General features: G+C 37.8%; 1 protein-coding gene across 1 annotated transcript in view; it reads left to right on the top strand.

The window, feature by feature from the left end:
• The window catches only part of ANXA5 (annexin A5), a 31,345-nt gene extending 16,641 nt beyond the window's left edge, over positions 1–14,704 (top strand). The window contains exons 6-13 of the mRNA XM_081232275.1: positions 1,736–1,826; positions 4,379–4,458; positions 4,888–4,944; positions 9,683–9,776; positions 10,679–10,774; positions 12,342–12,400; positions 12,609–12,731; positions 14,176–14,704. Of these exons, the coding sequence (XP_081088401.1) occupies positions 1,736–1,826; positions 4,379–4,458; positions 4,888–4,944; positions 9,683–9,776; positions 10,679–10,774; positions 12,342–12,400; positions 12,609–12,731; positions 14,176–14,235 (660 nt within the window). The 3' untranslated portion in view covers positions 14,236–14,704. The remainder of the gene's footprint in view (positions 1–1,735; positions 1,827–4,378; positions 4,459–4,887; positions 4,945–9,682; positions 9,777–10,678; positions 10,775–12,341; positions 12,401–12,608; positions 12,732–14,175) is intronic.
• The last annotated feature ends 1,301 nt before the right edge of the window (positions 14,705–16,005 follow it).

Here is a 16,005-nt window from a genome sequence, read left to right as displayed (position 1 = left end):
GTCATGTGTATAATATTATTTTGTGTTGGTAATTACTATATGGTATTTTTATTTATTTATTTTATTATTATTATTATTTTTTGGAACATATAAATGATCACATCAGTCTATTACAGTCATTATATGTGACAATTAGCTGTTCTAACAGCTATTTCTTTTTTTAAAAATTTTATTTAATTTATTTTTTTTATACAGCAGGTTATGGTATTTTTATATTAAAACAAATTGAATTATTTCACTGAGGGTTTCTTGAAGGACAAAACTGCGTAGGAGGCAATAAGAAAAGGAGGGAGAAAATGACAAGTGTGTCATTTAGTCTTTTTGTGTAGTTAACTCAGTAGTAGTGGTTTTTTAAAATTTTAGTGTATTTTACAGCCTTTTGTACTTTATTTTCATGCTTGTTTTCTAATTTTGAGATATGTTTTAAAAATGTTACAGATTAAGTATTTTATCTTTTAGTTTAGAAAGTTGCCTGATTAGGGAACAATAATATTGTTAATAGTTTTAGCATAAAAGATGAAGCTTTGGAGAGAATTTTGAGATAAGAAAGATTTTCTAATACCCTTTCCTTCTTTCCTGTACTTCTAAATACTAAAATGAAGCAGCTGGTAAACTTGATATAATTTCATTGTAGCAAGTAACTAAATGTGTATTCCCTTGCCTGATGTTTGCAATGTTGTATAAATGTGATTACATTGAATCACTTGTTTAGACTTATGGGACAGGGAATAACTCAGTCACTGGTAGTTAGGTTTTGAATGGACAAACTGAAATTAACAACAAGGAGATGATACGTAGCTCAGGTGGAGGGAGGAGAGAGTTTATCAAGTTAGGAACCTTTCTGTGCTTCTTCATTTTCCTACAATGATTCTTTGGAATAAATAAAATATTAGGTTATTGGAAATGGGCATTTTTGCAGCCTTCGGAAATATTAGCAGTGGCTAAAATTCTGCCCGAGCATAAACCTAGTTCTTTCAGTGTTTGATTTTTCGGTAAAGCAACAGAAATATAAGGAAATTAAGGCTTAAATATGCTATCTTTAAAAATTAAGTTCAGCTATGTCATTGCTTGTATCTTCTAATTTAGTAGTGTAGATATGACTTATAATCAGAAAAAGGAAAACCAACTACAATTATTCTTTAAAAATCCAGAAAGCAAGTCCCAATTCCTTTATGCTGATCCAATAACTGATTCCTAATAACCAAGCCATGCTATATTTATTTTTACCTGTGTTGCAGAATTTCCCTGTGATCTATAGAGAACTTAATTTAAGGGCAGGGTTGTTTATGTTTTGAGGTACATATTGTTTAAGTATCAGTGTTCTTCCATGTAAATTTATGTAAAGTTCTCATTTTTACTATTTCAGCCTTTTTATTATTTCCTGTTTCATTAAAATGTTTCTCTTTAAAACTATTTAGAATTAAACTGATAAAATTACAAATTTATGTAATCTGTTATATGTCATATATGTAGACATTCATACAATAAACATTTTTTTCATTAGGCAAAAAAGGATAAAATTGTCTTTGGAAAGAAAACTAATTTGAAATTTCATATTTCTATAACTAATAGAACTCATATAGGAAGTGAATGTTATGTTGGATTTTATATATATATATATATATATATATATATATATATTTATGCAGTTGGGGTAACATCTGTTCTGGGAAGATCACTTTCTTTTTAATCTTATTAACATGTTTTTTTCTATTAAAAATAAATCTCCAAACAGGGAGCTGGGACAAATGAAAAAGTCCTGACAGAAATTATTGCTTCAAGGACACCTGAAGAACTGAGAGCCATAAAACAAGTTTATGAAGAAGGTAACTGTTTCGAATTACATCTCCCTTCACTTCCGCTGTCACTTTATCATTTCTCTAAAGTGAATGCAGTTCTTTGGAGTTATAGGAGGGCAGGCCATACGTGATTTCTGGATGAGTGAAGGAATGAGTAAACAAATAAGCAACGATTCAAGCTAGTTTCTCTTTCAGTAGGGAAGAGACTGCCTTTTTCTATACCTATAACTACTTTACTATTTGTAAGAAACTTCTGATGAGGATGGGACTTATTTTCATATACGGTTTACAGTGAGTGTTGGGATATACAGGTTTTCTCTTTCACATTAAATTTAAGATGTAAGTGGTTTTTCTTCCTTAAAAATTTCAGTTTTATGTTGGTAGAAGTTAAGAATTACTAAAAAGGAAAAGAAACCTTGTCCAAATCAGAGTTGATAATGTCTGAGTAATGTATGTCATTTTAGCCAAGGGGAGTGCTTGACTACTCTGTATTTTGACTTTTCTTTTTGGTGTCTTTTCTTTTTGATTTTTAAATATTTTTGCGTGAAAAAAAATCTGTATTTCAATCTGAAGCATATCCTGTTAATGGAACCAAGAAAATGTAATAAACAGTAAAAGTAGGGAGTCCTTTTCTCGTCAGATTTTCTGTAAAAGACTCTGCCCTCTGCGTGACTGAAGAGGACCAGACTGTCCAGATTGTCAGCTCAGTCAACAGACCTCCAAGCCTAGTGCCTGCAGCTAGGAAGATGGGTCCCTATCTTGGCATTAGTTGGTTAATCTTAGAAATGACCCTGTAACCCAGCAAGTTAGAATGGTGTGAAATTTATGGCAACTAAACAATTACCTTTTGAAGCGCTGGAATCTTTCTTTCCTGCTCCTCTTTACCCAACCACTAAGGCAGAGGTGATACATGTATCTCAGCTGCAGGTGATCACGCTTGAGTTTTTACCTGATATAATATTCAAATATCTCCTTCTGGGGTTGTTGACATTGATGAATGAGCCTTTGTGCTGCCGGGTGACAGATGGGGTGCCACAAGAGGTATAGTAACTGTGTGTGGTCCATCCAGTCAGGCGAGCTATTGTGCACTATCTACGTGTCCAGCGACGTACTGGCTGTCATGAATGATGCAGAAGATGCACATAACAAAGCGCATGTCCTCAAGGAGTTTGCAGTCTATTTAGGGATGACATGACTTAGAAAAAACTGCAAGAGTTACAGGATAGTAAAATTCAAACATGTTTAATGAAAGAATTCATTCAGAGAAGAGAGGTCATTTTGGCTTTGGATGTCAGGAGAGGCTTCTTCACAGTGCAGTCAGACACTGAGCCAGGGTTTCAAGACTGGATAGGTTTCGAGTGGGTGAAGAAGGCATTTTTGGTCAAGGAGCACCCACTGTCTGCCATGGCATGGAGACCAGTTTGAGACAAGTATGCTGAGGAAACAAAGAGAATGTGACTGTAGTGGAGGGAATGTGCATGTCCATTGTGGAGATAAACTGTATAAGAGCAGTTAGGCTCTGTTACAGATGGTTTTGTATGACTGGATTAGAAGTTTGGACTTGGTTCAAAAGCATTGTAAGCTCCTGAATGGATAGTAGAGTATCAAAGGGACAATTGAGGGAGGAAGAAGGTTTGAATTAAGAGGCTGATTAGGCAGCTGTGTTGGGAGAGGTAAGCTGGACAGTTATGTCTCAGCCTAGGCTGGTGGGAGGTATGAGGCGAATCAATCAGAGAGAGGAGAAATATTTAAACGGATTTGATGGTTGATTATATATAGGTGCTGGAGTAGAGGAAGGAATAAAAAATTCCTTCAAGGTTTTGTATTTGAGCAACTGATTGAAATAGATATGTATCTCTTTTGTATCTTTAGAAGTGTCAAGCTTTTAAAGTTTGTCTCCTTTCAAATAATGATGAAATGTTTAAATGCCTTAGAGTAATACCTCCTTTCCTTCAATGGCAGCTGGTTGAGAGACGGTGAAAAGTGCCTGTAGACTCTTGTAGATCCTGGTTTTCCCCTTTGCTGTGGCTTTATGTTGAATAGCTGGAAATGGAGGGGAGAAGGGCATATTTTAAAATATCACTGTTGTCTCTCAGAGTTAACTTTATATGTTGCAGAGGAGAAATATCTTATTAGGGGAAGGAATGGCCATGCCCCAAAGAAAAAAAAAACTCAGAATATTTGAGAGTGGAAGACCTTTGGAGATGAATCATGTAAAACATTTGAAAGAAAGGGAAACAAAGTTTAAAATTAAGATTGATTGTATTTTAGAGACTTTCCAGTACCATCATGTATCTGATTAATAACAGATTAATAACTATGTTGGTTGAGAGCATTTATAAATGGCCGAGTCATGATTTAGGTTTGAACTGAGTGCTTTTGGGAGACTTTAATTTCTTTTCTTCCAGCCACTCACCACTGAAAACATTTGCCTTCAGTCTTCAGAGTGCTCAGAGAAGCATGAACTATTATGCTAATCAAATATTTCTTTCTTTATGTCTCTTCCATTTGATTAATGGGGCAAGATATCCTTTTCTAGTTGAAAGAAGCTGTAAATGTGTGAAATTATTCTGTTACAGAATATGGCTCGAGCCTGGAAGATGATGTGGTGGGGGACACTTCAGGGTACTACCAGAGGATGTTGGTGGTCCTCCTTCAGGTATTGGGTGGAGGCTATTTGTGGTTTAAAAAATCTGAAGCCGGACTGGTCTGAATCTAGTTAAGTAAAGTCCCTTAAAATTCTTTTAATTATTTCTGGTACTTGCTTGATTCTGGCTGTGTGGTGCCAATGTGTGTTTGTGTTTCAGAATATCTGACCTGAACTCGTAATAGCTAATTCATAGTTTTTTGTTTTTTGTTTTTTTGGATATCACTGTCCTCTTTTATTCATAGATTTTAAAATCAAGAGGGTCAGGTTGGTTTTGGACAGTGTTTGTGTGATAATGTAAAAATATTGTAGGATTGATAAGATCTTAATTAATGCATATTATTCCTAAGCTTTATGTGCATAACCATTAGGTGGAACCATTTTTTCTTTAGAACAAAAATATTCATGTAATCCAATAACATGACATATTATCTCTTCTAGGCTAATAGAGACCCTGATGCTGGAATTGATGAAGCACAAGTTGAACAAGATGCTCAGGTGAGTGAGACTTAATCTGTGATGACTTCATTATGACATAAATGAAAAAAGAATCCATGCTAATGGCAAATCATAATATGTTGTAATAGCATCTAAAAATAGTCTAACGGATCGTTTACAAATCATAAGATGCATGTAAGTAGGTGGCCAACAAAATGTTTTATCCCAAGGCTGAAATGAAATAAAATAAATTACATGTAAATAATGAGTTCCACCTGGATATGTTATTTTCCTTTAGATTATGGGACATTCTCAAAATAGAGAATTTTACAAGAAAACCAGGTGTTATGGATTCTACTGCCAATGTGGCAGTCTCTTCGTAGAAAAGGATAAAGAAGAAAAAATATTTTAGTGGTAAATGGTGTTTTATTACATAATAGATGACACGTTATTGTAGAATTTGAAAATTCCTCCACCTTTCCTTTGATAGACTTCTAAACAGGGTTGTTCTTTTGTCAGTCGCTCTTTAGTCACTCCCTAATGAAATTTTGTACTTAAGTGGCTTTTAAATTCCATTATCGTCTCAGTATGGTTTATAAAGTAGTCAAATGTAGGAAATAAGTGTTAGGAAATTTGAAACGTGAGACCTGAAAACTGGAAAATGGTAATAAAGGAGTTACTTGGGTTCCTAGAATCACATATCGTAGTCCTATCTCTCTGGTCACATGTTTCAAATATAGGCCTACCTTGGAGATATTGTGGGTTTGGTTCTAGACCACCACACTAAAGTGACTATCACAATAAAGCAAGTTACATGAATTATTTTGGTTTCCCAGTGCATATAGAAGTTATGTTTACACTGTACTTCAGTAACTGTGCAATAGCATTATATCTAAAAAACAATGTACGTCCCTTAAATAATTCCTCTTCAGGGGTTAGTCGTCACATTTTTAGCTGCTTTTCAGGTCTCCCTGCCTGACCCGCAAGGTGTGTGTCAGGTGCTCCTTACAGGGGAGACTATAGCATCTCAAGCTTCCTGTCACAGTTCTTGCCACCTAATATCGAAGCTGCCTGTTTACTTGACTGCCCACCCAGGGCACTCTGAGCTGTCAGTTGAATCTGTATTCTTTGCCCCTAGCGTATGGTTAGCACTTAGTAACTATGAGTTGCTGACGAGTGACCCAGTTTATAACTCTAACATAGAGGGGATCATTTCTGTTTTCTAGATAAGGAAACTGAAGCTCGGGTTCGAGAAACAAGCCCATGGCCCCCACTGAGTGGGAATGGAGCTGGAATTTCCACCTGGGCCTCTCTGACCCCAAAGCCCTTCCTCTTTCACTAGACAACAGTCTTGGCATTCTTACCTGTTAGGTCCTTTCTCTCCTTTCGTTAGCTCCTTTCTCTCCTTTCCGCTACTGCTACCGCTACCGTAAAGCAGGCTTAGCCAGTATAGATTGGAAGGAAAGACCTTGCTTAACCCTGCCTACTTGAGGGAACAGGGCTAGAGCAGCCTTACAAACCTGTACTCCCAGGCTGTTATGGGCTTTGCTCATTGCTGAGACGAGCTTGTTGCTTTCCAGGTTTGCACTGTCTGTGGGTCTGTAGGAGATGTGCTGGTTCTCACACTCCTGCTCTCAGCACTGGGACTTCTGGATGCTTTTCAGGGGTCGTGGTCACGGTGAAAGGAGCAGCTTTAGTAGTCTCAGATGACTGCAGTGAGGCCTGCATTAGCGGACGGTGGGCAGATTTCCCAGCACAGCTGCTGGTGTGTTGAGAGCACTGCTGCAGTGTGAGGCTACTGAATGGGAACAGTACATTTTTACCTCGTTTTCATTGATTTCTCTGCTTGGAGCACTCACTTTAGAGCAGTGCTTCTCAGACTTTAATGTGCCTATAAATCCTTTGGGGGTCTCCTTAAACTGCAGATTCTGACTCAGTAGGTCTGGGTGGGGCCTGGGATCTGCATTTCTAACAAGCCCTCAAGTGATGCCCGTGCTGATCCTGGGGCCACACTTTGAGTACTGCGGCTGTATAGGCATCACTTACCTCTGCTGCAGGGGATATGACCATTCAGAACCCTGAAGGGGAAACTTTGTACATCTGAAAACTGACTTATGAAATTACTTTAAAATACCCCTGAAATAGTACCCAGGCTTTCTTTACCTTTTCAGTGACCAGGGACAACACAGAATACAGACTGGCTATTGATCTTTGATTCATAAAAATGTTATTAATTAATTCAGCCTGTTGAAAACAATTATCCTTTCAGCATTATAAAAAAGGAACACACCCATTTATACCTTGTAGCAAGGGTACCTGGACTGTTATCACTAATGGGAATTTCAGATTTCTTAATTGAGAGTCATCCAAGACAACTGAGGGGCCCTTTCATAAGCATTTGAATTGTTTTCCCTACTGATACCTGACACGAAGAGGATTCCTGTTATTTCAGGGATTTGATAAAAGCCTCGATGAGCCATTCCCCTGGGAATTGAACATTCTGTAGTTAATTCACTTAACTTTTTAACTTTTTTTTTTTTTTTTTTTTTGCCATACACGGGCCTCTCACTGTTGTGGCCTCTCCCGTTGCGGAGCACAGGCTCCGGACGCGCAGGCTCAGCGGCCATGGCTCACGGGCCCAGCTGCTCCGCGGCATGTGGGATCTTCCCAGACCGGGGCACGAACCCGTGTCCCCTGCGTCGGCAGGCGGACTCTCAACCACTGCGCCACCAGGGAAGCCCCACTTTTTAGCATTTTTAATGCGTTTAATTGATTTTACTTTCTCCCCTACCAAATCCTTGTTTTATGCTTTCTCTGGAGAGAAAGTTGAACTCTTAGAGGAAGGAGGGAGAAGGGAATCAATGTTTATTGAGTACCTGCTATTGATTGCCTGACACTGTTCAGTGCATTCATTATGTGAGTTATATAATCTCCATGAATAACTCTATAGAAATATTCCTACTGTGTAGGTGAAGACACTGAGGCTCAAGAAGAGATTAAGTAACTCATCTAAGGCTCACAGATAGGACACACCAGTTCTATTTTGATTGCAAAACCTCTGTACTTTGCACTGAACCAGAGGTTATCAAACTGCTTGGGCTAAACTGTAAAGCCCCCTCTGAGGGTAGGGGGAGGGTGAGGAGGTGTGAGGGTCCCTCATCCAGAAGAGCTCCATGGATATTAGGCAGCCTCATTTAACCCTTACGTTAAGACAAGACAAAACAAAAAACTTTAAAATATTGCTCTATATGATGATACCGTCATTATTATTGCATATGATTTAGTTAGTAGTAGTTTTAGACTAGGTAATGATCCCAAACGTAATTCTTCCAAGAAAATTAAGAGATTATACTTAAAAATAGCCATCTCACCAGGTTCTTCCATACAACTGCTACAGCTACTAGAGAACATCCCTAGAAATATAGAACAACTGATAAGAAAGGAGGCTTCAGCAGTGCTTGCAGTATTGTACAGGATGAGCCCTTCACCACTTTTAGGCATTAATGTATATGTATATCTCATCTGTATGTGGAAAACATACTAGAGGTAGTAGCCAGTATCTTTGGGATGGTGATATTCTTGGTAATTTAAATTTCCTTATTTATGTTTTTTCTCTGTTTTATAAAATTTATCAATGAACATGTGTAATTTTTGTAATTAGATTTGAAAAGTTATCTTAAGAGAGGTCTACAACACCCTGATATAGTTCTAAGGTTTAGATACTTGCATGACTTTCATAGTAACACTCTTTTTAGTTTTGAAGAGCATGCTCACATGACCAGGATTGATGTTGTTTATTTTTATCATTAAAATAAATTAATTTCAAAATTGAGCGTAAAGATGATTCTCTGGAAGTGTAATACAAAATAGATCTGTAGTAGCGTAGTCTATATTCTTAAACATACTGTGATCAAAATTTCTACATCCAAACACGTGCTTTGATCACCTCATATCATTTGTTTTGCCACTTGTGGCCATAAAGGCAGCTCGGAGTAGTAGTCTCAGCAAATTGCGTTTGGCTTGCTTTAATAAGCATACTTACCTTGAAATGATTAAAAGGGTAGTACAGACATTTTAAAGATTGATTCTTTGGGTTTTAATAAATAATCTACAACCTAATAAGTGGACTCAGATTTAATGATGATGTTTATATATAATTTTTTCAGCAATGATATGGACATTGGAAAGCATATATTCTTTTCCATGTAAAAAGGTAAATGTAGACACTCAAACTATTCAACAAGTATATGTTAAGTGCCTGCTGTATGCCAGGCACTGTGCTATATACTCACAATGTTTTAAAAATTCATTGTGATCTCTTACAAATGGGAAAACTTTTGTAGCTAGCATTGGTTAAATTTCAGTTGTAAAGAGAGAATATGGAGTTTTATCATGTATTACTAAACAGCTACAGAGCAAGCAAAACAGAAAACGCAGACCCCTTAGCTCCTAGTTAAACTTTCCCTGTCTGTAAATGGACGTATCAGCAGTGAGGTAATCAGAACCTTCCACCAACCATATCCTTGCTCCTGAATGACTGGAAGTCATGGTAGACATTTTGGGAACATTTAACCTGGCACCGTTGCTCTGCTCTATTGCTTTGACACAGTTTAGTGGCCAGCTCCCAAGTAGCCCCAAACTTAGTGAGCTGAGTTTCAGAGTAGGAAACATCAGAATTGAAAAATATAAGATGATGAATCAGACAAATTAATATTCAGGGAATAAAACACAAGTGTGATTAAGAACCTGGAAATGAGATGGGAGAACAATTTATTAATTGAGGTTGAAATTTTCACAGACTTTGTTTCAGGCTGGAGAACTTAAATGGGGAACAGATGAAGAAAAGTTTATTACTATCTTTGGAACACGAAGTGTGTCTCATTTGAGAAGGGGTGAGTGATAAAAATGTGTATGATACAGGTACTTTGATTAATTTTGAAAATACAAGAGTCAGTATGCCAAAATACCTTCTGCATAACAGGATCTTACTGAATGGATCAGTTTTTAAATTTCTTCCTTTTGGTGACCTTGAGAAATCTCGTATTCTCTGCTTCTCTTGTAGCTTTTACAAAACTTAGAGATCCTTAGTCCACTCTTTGCTATCAGGGTGATGAGGGAGATAGGCCTCTAGATTGTTACTCATAGTGACAAATCACTGAGCTGTAGCTCACTACAAGTATTTCCTCTTAGATAGTGGCACCTAAGAGCTCACTTCTGGGTATTCATCAGTACTTGTGGTATCAAGTGGGAATAAGTTCACTGGCAAGTGACAGAAAACCCTACTAATAGTGGCTTTAATATTGGGCTTTCTGTAGGTAAGATTCCTTGGCGGATTTGGCAGGATGTAGGCTCTTTCTGTTTTTCTTCTCTGCTGTCCTTAGTGCTTTGGTTCTCTTTCTCATCTTCGGTACCTCATTATCACACGATGACTGCTGTTGCTCCAAACATACCAACCATTTTCACAGCAAGAAGAAAAGAAAGGGGTAAACTCACCATATCTGTCTGTTACTTTTAATTGGGAAAGAGAAAGATATTTCAGAATCCTGTCCCACAGATTTCCCTTTAGATCTCATTGGTTATAACCAGTAAGGAGGGGCTGGGAAATTAGTGAACAAAGAACACTTATAATCCATTGTTTCGGGCTTGGCACGTTGAGGCTCTGAACAAAATCAAGGTCTGTCAGCAAGGAGAAAGGGGAGATTTGTGTTTGGTAGGACAGTACCTGGTTAGAGGAAGTATCTTTCTGGAAAGAGTGATTCTTACGTGATTCATAAATTGTTTTCCTGTTTTCTAGTGTTTGACAAATACATGACTATATCAGGATTTCAAATTGAAGAAACCATTGACCGAGAGACTTCTGGTAATTTGGAACAACTGCTCCTTGCTGTCGGTAGGTAATTTTATAATGTATATGATATTCATGGTATTAAGAGTTAAAGTATTTTATTCAGTTGAAGCTGTATCTGAAAATAACCACCTATTTCTTTATTAAAAAAAGAGCTTATCATGATATTTGGGTGAAGCAAACTCCTAAATTTCCAATTCAAAATCTGTCTTGATGTTGGAAATACGTGAAATATCTGGTTCTTTCATTTAATCTTATGGAAACGTTAAGAGAATTGTTTAAAAATCATTTTGAAACTGCATTAAAAGTATTACTGTTTCATTGTGAACCTGAAATGTGGACACTGTAATCTCAGAGGCTTGTAAATGTTACTTCTGATATCTGTGGAATTTTATTTTTCTTTAGAATACCATCCTCACAGTTTTGAAGCAGACTGAGAAATTGGAATCTGATTTAGAATAAGTGTCTTTGATATAATGGAAGATGTGTGATAGTGGTTATTTTTCTGAGTAAATAGTTTAGAATTTTATTTTAGCTAAATATTCAGAATAACCTGGAAACATCGGAGAAACGAGTTTGTGCAGTTTATTGTCGTATTATGTACTCACCAAATTCCAGGGAGAATCTAGTTTGTGAGTTCCCTGTGGTCCCAGTTTTCATATGGGTTTGGAGTGAACCTCTGTCTGCTGTTTGTTCTGAGTATTTGGTGTTGAGTTGAAGTTTTTGTGCTCTCTGTCTTCTGGAGAATAAGCTAAATGTGTGCATGAACCAGCACTAACAGTAACCTTTCATTTGAGTCCACAGTTAATGAATTTTAATAGAAATCCTTTAGATGACCCCTTCATAATAGAATACACATAAAAGTTATGACAGTTTTAGTTACTGGTGGCTGTTTTCTTAAGCATTGGAAAAGAACACACCGCCCCCAATCAAGGATTTGTTATTTTGTATATTAAGGAATTTTTATGATAGTTTCTGAAGCTAAGCAGACTGAGTTCTGAGGAGCCCTAACATACAGTAGGTATGTACGTATTCAGGGAAGATACTCTTTTCTGTTACCAGTTTATCTGGATGTTTCTACCAAAATGGGTGAGTCTCATGCTGCTCTGTGTGAATCATGGATGTTATATCAATAGAACACGGAGGGAATACCTATATTAAGATTACAGACAGATAGTCTAAGGTTTGTCAGATTAGATGGGGTAATAATCCTACATTATTTGTTTGAATATATTGGAATGAAAACTCCCAGGACGTTTGTATAATTTACTAGGGATGAAGAAGGTTGTGGCTCAACAGCCCAGGCTGCCAAAACTGTTACAGCATAAAGGTGCTCATAGAAGAAAGGGGCACTGAAAAACTTGCAGCCCCTGTCCTACGTGCCTTTCTGTGTAGAACTCAGAACTCTAAGGAAAACTCAAGCCAGTATCTATGGAGATTCTCTGTAGTCAGGACATCAGAGCAGCTTGCAAATAAGTAGCTCTTGAGCCTGTGTTACTTTCATACTGTATTTATTAAGTAGAGCTATAAGCGTAAGGCAGCTTTGATTTTAATTACTGTATCCTTTTCACATCAGCATAGCGTGTGACCATTATATTACTTATTTTCGTAGTGAAATCCATTCGCAGTATACCTGCCTACCTTGCAGAAACCCTCTACTATGCTATGAAGGTAAGTGCATGCCTTGAATCTTCTATCTAATTAATTTATCTCTCTAGTATGTCTTAGGTGATAGACTTTGAGGTTTTTTTTCCTCCTTAAAACAGGTAGTTCAATTCTACTAAATTGTTTTACTTTATTGACTCACCCCAACTCAGGGGAGTTTGATGCTATAATTGACATTTTAAACACTGTGCCTCTCTTTTGTTCTTTTTTAAAGGGAGCTGGGACAGATGATCATACCCTTATCAGAGTTGTGGTTTCCAGAAGTGAGATCGACCTGTTTAACATTAGGAAGGAGTTTAGGAAGAATTTTGCCACCTCTCTTTATTCCATGATTAAGGTAGTAGAACCTTTCTTTAAATGTTTAGAAATCCACAGCAGACCAGTGCATAGCTTGCAAGACATGGGTGGGAGAACCTAATTCCTGTGTTAAGTATAGAGTTTTAGGGATGTGATTAGAGCTGTGAGTTACGAAGTTTGGCGTAATGTCCCCTGAAGTACGGGTGATGGCTCCTGAGTGAAAGATTGGCTCTCGGTGAAGGCCGAGGCTCCTGGGGAGCTTAGAAGCATTATTTATTAGTGGTGACAGATGACTCACTAAACCCAGTCTTGTCCACGGTAACAGTATGTTGGTTCTTTCTGCCTTTTATCAGTTCCAGCTGTCTTTATTAGTTTCTCCTTTCTTTCATATCAGTGTTTTCTTTCTTTATTGTCTGTTATCACCTTATCTCTGGTATTGGTTCATAGTTCAGGAAAGAACCAACCAGATCATATCAGGAGTAAGTAAAGAGCTTAAGTATTACTGTCATTTTCATCCTTTTAAAAGCCAGGGACACTGTGGCCTATAATTAAATTTGGCTTAAGGCCTTTTGACTTCCTCATTCTTTCTTCTCCTCCCTCCCTCCCTCCCTCCGTCCTTTCCATCCTTCCCTCCTTCCTTCCTGTCTCTGTCTGTCTTTCTGTCTTTTTTTTGTCTCTCTGTCTTGGTCTTTCTCTTTGATAAAGGGGAATGTGGGCTGTGTGCAAAGCAGCATCTCAGTTGAGAAAGCGTTGAACTTTGTGTGTGTGTGGTGTGCTGGGCTGAAGGGTACTAGAGAGTTCTCCCAGTGACTCATAGCTTGAAACGTTAACTTATCCCACACACCTGTGCATGACACAAGCCAAGGCAAAATGTACCTTACCCTTCTGTCTTTGAGGCGAAGCCATAACAGCCAGGCAGTCCCAGCATTGCCTCCCATAGCTAGCCATATGCTATGTGATAAGACAGGGGTCCCCAACTCCCGGGATGTAATGCCTGGTGATCTGAGTTGGAGCTGATGTAATAATACTAGAAATAAAGTGCACAATAAGTGTAATGCCCTTGAATCATCCCGAAACCATCCCCTGCCCCCCGGTCCTTGGAAAAATTGTCTTCCATGAAAACGGTCCGTGGTGCCAAAAAGGTTAGGGACTGCTGTGATGAGAGACTTAGAGTTTGTTTAGAAACCTTGACTTGAACATGGTTGTAAAAGCTTCCCTGTTCTCTGTGTTACTAGAAGGAAGAACATACTTCACTGTCTTAGGTAGAACTGTGCTTTTAAGGGGTAAAATTAGAAAGTTAAACATCAGTTGCATCAGTCGGAAATTCTCTGTAAAACATTCCTGTTGTGAAAGGCACTCACAGAGAGATTACCCACTTGGGAGAAACGTCACGTGAATAAAACCTGTTTCCAGATATGTCTTAGTTTTTATTTTCTGTGGCTTCTGTGAGTCATGGGGGTTAACGGAGTACATTTGGGTTTCAGGGGGACACATCTGGGGACTATAAGAAAGCCCTCCTGCTGCTCTGTGGAGAAGATGACTGATGTGCGCCTGGGGAGAGACCCTGCACCGTGCCTGCCACCGTCACCACTGCCTTCCTGCAGTGCATCTCACTGCACTTCCTGCACGCCAGAGCGTGGCACGTTGCCTTATTCATGCTAGCATGCTATGACCAAAACATATATGTTGTAGAAGAAAATAGTGGTGCTCCTCTCTGATCTTCATTAAAATCCTTCTCTTTGACTTGTCGTAGTCCTGAAGTGTACTTATGTTACTAAGACTAAAGTCTGGATCATTTATATTTTCCTTTAAGAGGTCAGACTGCTTTCAGCCTTTTTTAAAAACTTCATTTATATTAAATTGATAACCGCATTACCTTAATCGGAACCTTAGCCTTGAAATTGTGAACTCCTGGAAATGTTATTAATCAAGTTTGCTACTAAATTAAACCGAAAAATTATGGTGGTTGCATTCAAAGGATTAATGAATAATAAACATTTCCTTCCTCCTGAATTACGTGTGGGTGTATGTCTAAAGAAAACTTATTTAATTTACCTACTTAACAATGATATGTTTTTTCAAGCTAGTCAGTTGACAGTGTTGTCAGTTGACAACTGAATTTATAGTTGGCTTTTGGGTGAAAAGCTTGAAATACAACATGCAAAATGAATTGTCTGTGCAGTGTGGAATGAGGGAAGAGCTGAAGGGGGTCTCTGATTTATTGGTGGCATTTAATTTATGTGGCCATCAATTAAAGCAATGCTTATGTTAGTTGCTTAGTAGAAAAGCTGATTTTAAAACTTAACCTAAAATTTCAGAGTGTTACTTTTCACTTTCCTGTTATCAACTTGTTTTTCCTGTTTTCATCTACTACCTTCTTTGAGATAAAAAAGCAGGCAATATAGAGGCAAAAAGAGAGAAGCGGCTTCTTTCTTCTAATATTTACCTTTCAGTTTTCTGCTTTCAAACTGCTTCTTGAATTGGTGTCAATTTCCTTTTTTCACTTACTCCCTTATAAATGTGTTTTTAAAAGCAAGTGATTGCTATTAATAAGACATTTTAATAAATGGACTACTCTCCTACTGAAAACTCTTAATTAGTGATATTGTTCTTTTCACAAGCTGGACTGGTCATCAGAATAACCGTGAGAGCTTTGAAAATTATGTGTGTGTATATATGACATGCTGTTTTTTTTTCAAAAGCTCTGTAGGCAATTCTAATGCAGAGCCAAGTTGAGAATCAACTGCCTCTACTGCCCCCAGCCCCACATACTGAGATATAATTGACATACAACACTGATAGGTTTAAGGCGTACAGCATAACGGCATGACTTATGTATGTTGAAAAATGATTATCACAGTAAGTTTAGCTAATATCTATCATCTCATATAGATTAAAAAAAAGAAGAAAATGTTTCTCCTGGTGATGAGAGCTCTTAGGGTTCTCTCCTAACAAGTTCCAAAAGGCCAGACAGCAGTGTTAAGTATAGTTATGTTGAACATTACATCCCCAGGACTTACTTATCTCGTAACTGGAAGTATGTACCTTTTGTCCACTTTCTTCCAATTCCCCACTCCCCACCCCTGCTTCTGAGAGCCACAAATCTGACCTCTTTTTCTATTAGTGTTTGTTTGTTTGCTTTTTAGATTGTACATATAAATGAGATCGTGCAGTATTTGTCTCTCTCTGACTTATTTCACTGAGCATAATTCCCTCAAGATCCATCCACGTTGTCCCAAATGGCAAGAGGTTCATTTTTATGGATGAATAATATTCTGCTCTGTGTGCCTGTGTGTGTAGCTATCACTTTTTCT

The sequence above is a fragment of the Mesoplodon bidens genome, assembly GCF_964165515.1.
Source record: "Mesoplodon bidens genome assembly, chromosome: 1".
NCBI lineage: Eukaryota > Metazoa > Chordata > Mammalia > Artiodactyla > Ziphiidae > Mesoplodon > Mesoplodon bidens.
This window is presented reverse-complemented; position numbering and strand designations above follow the sequence as displayed.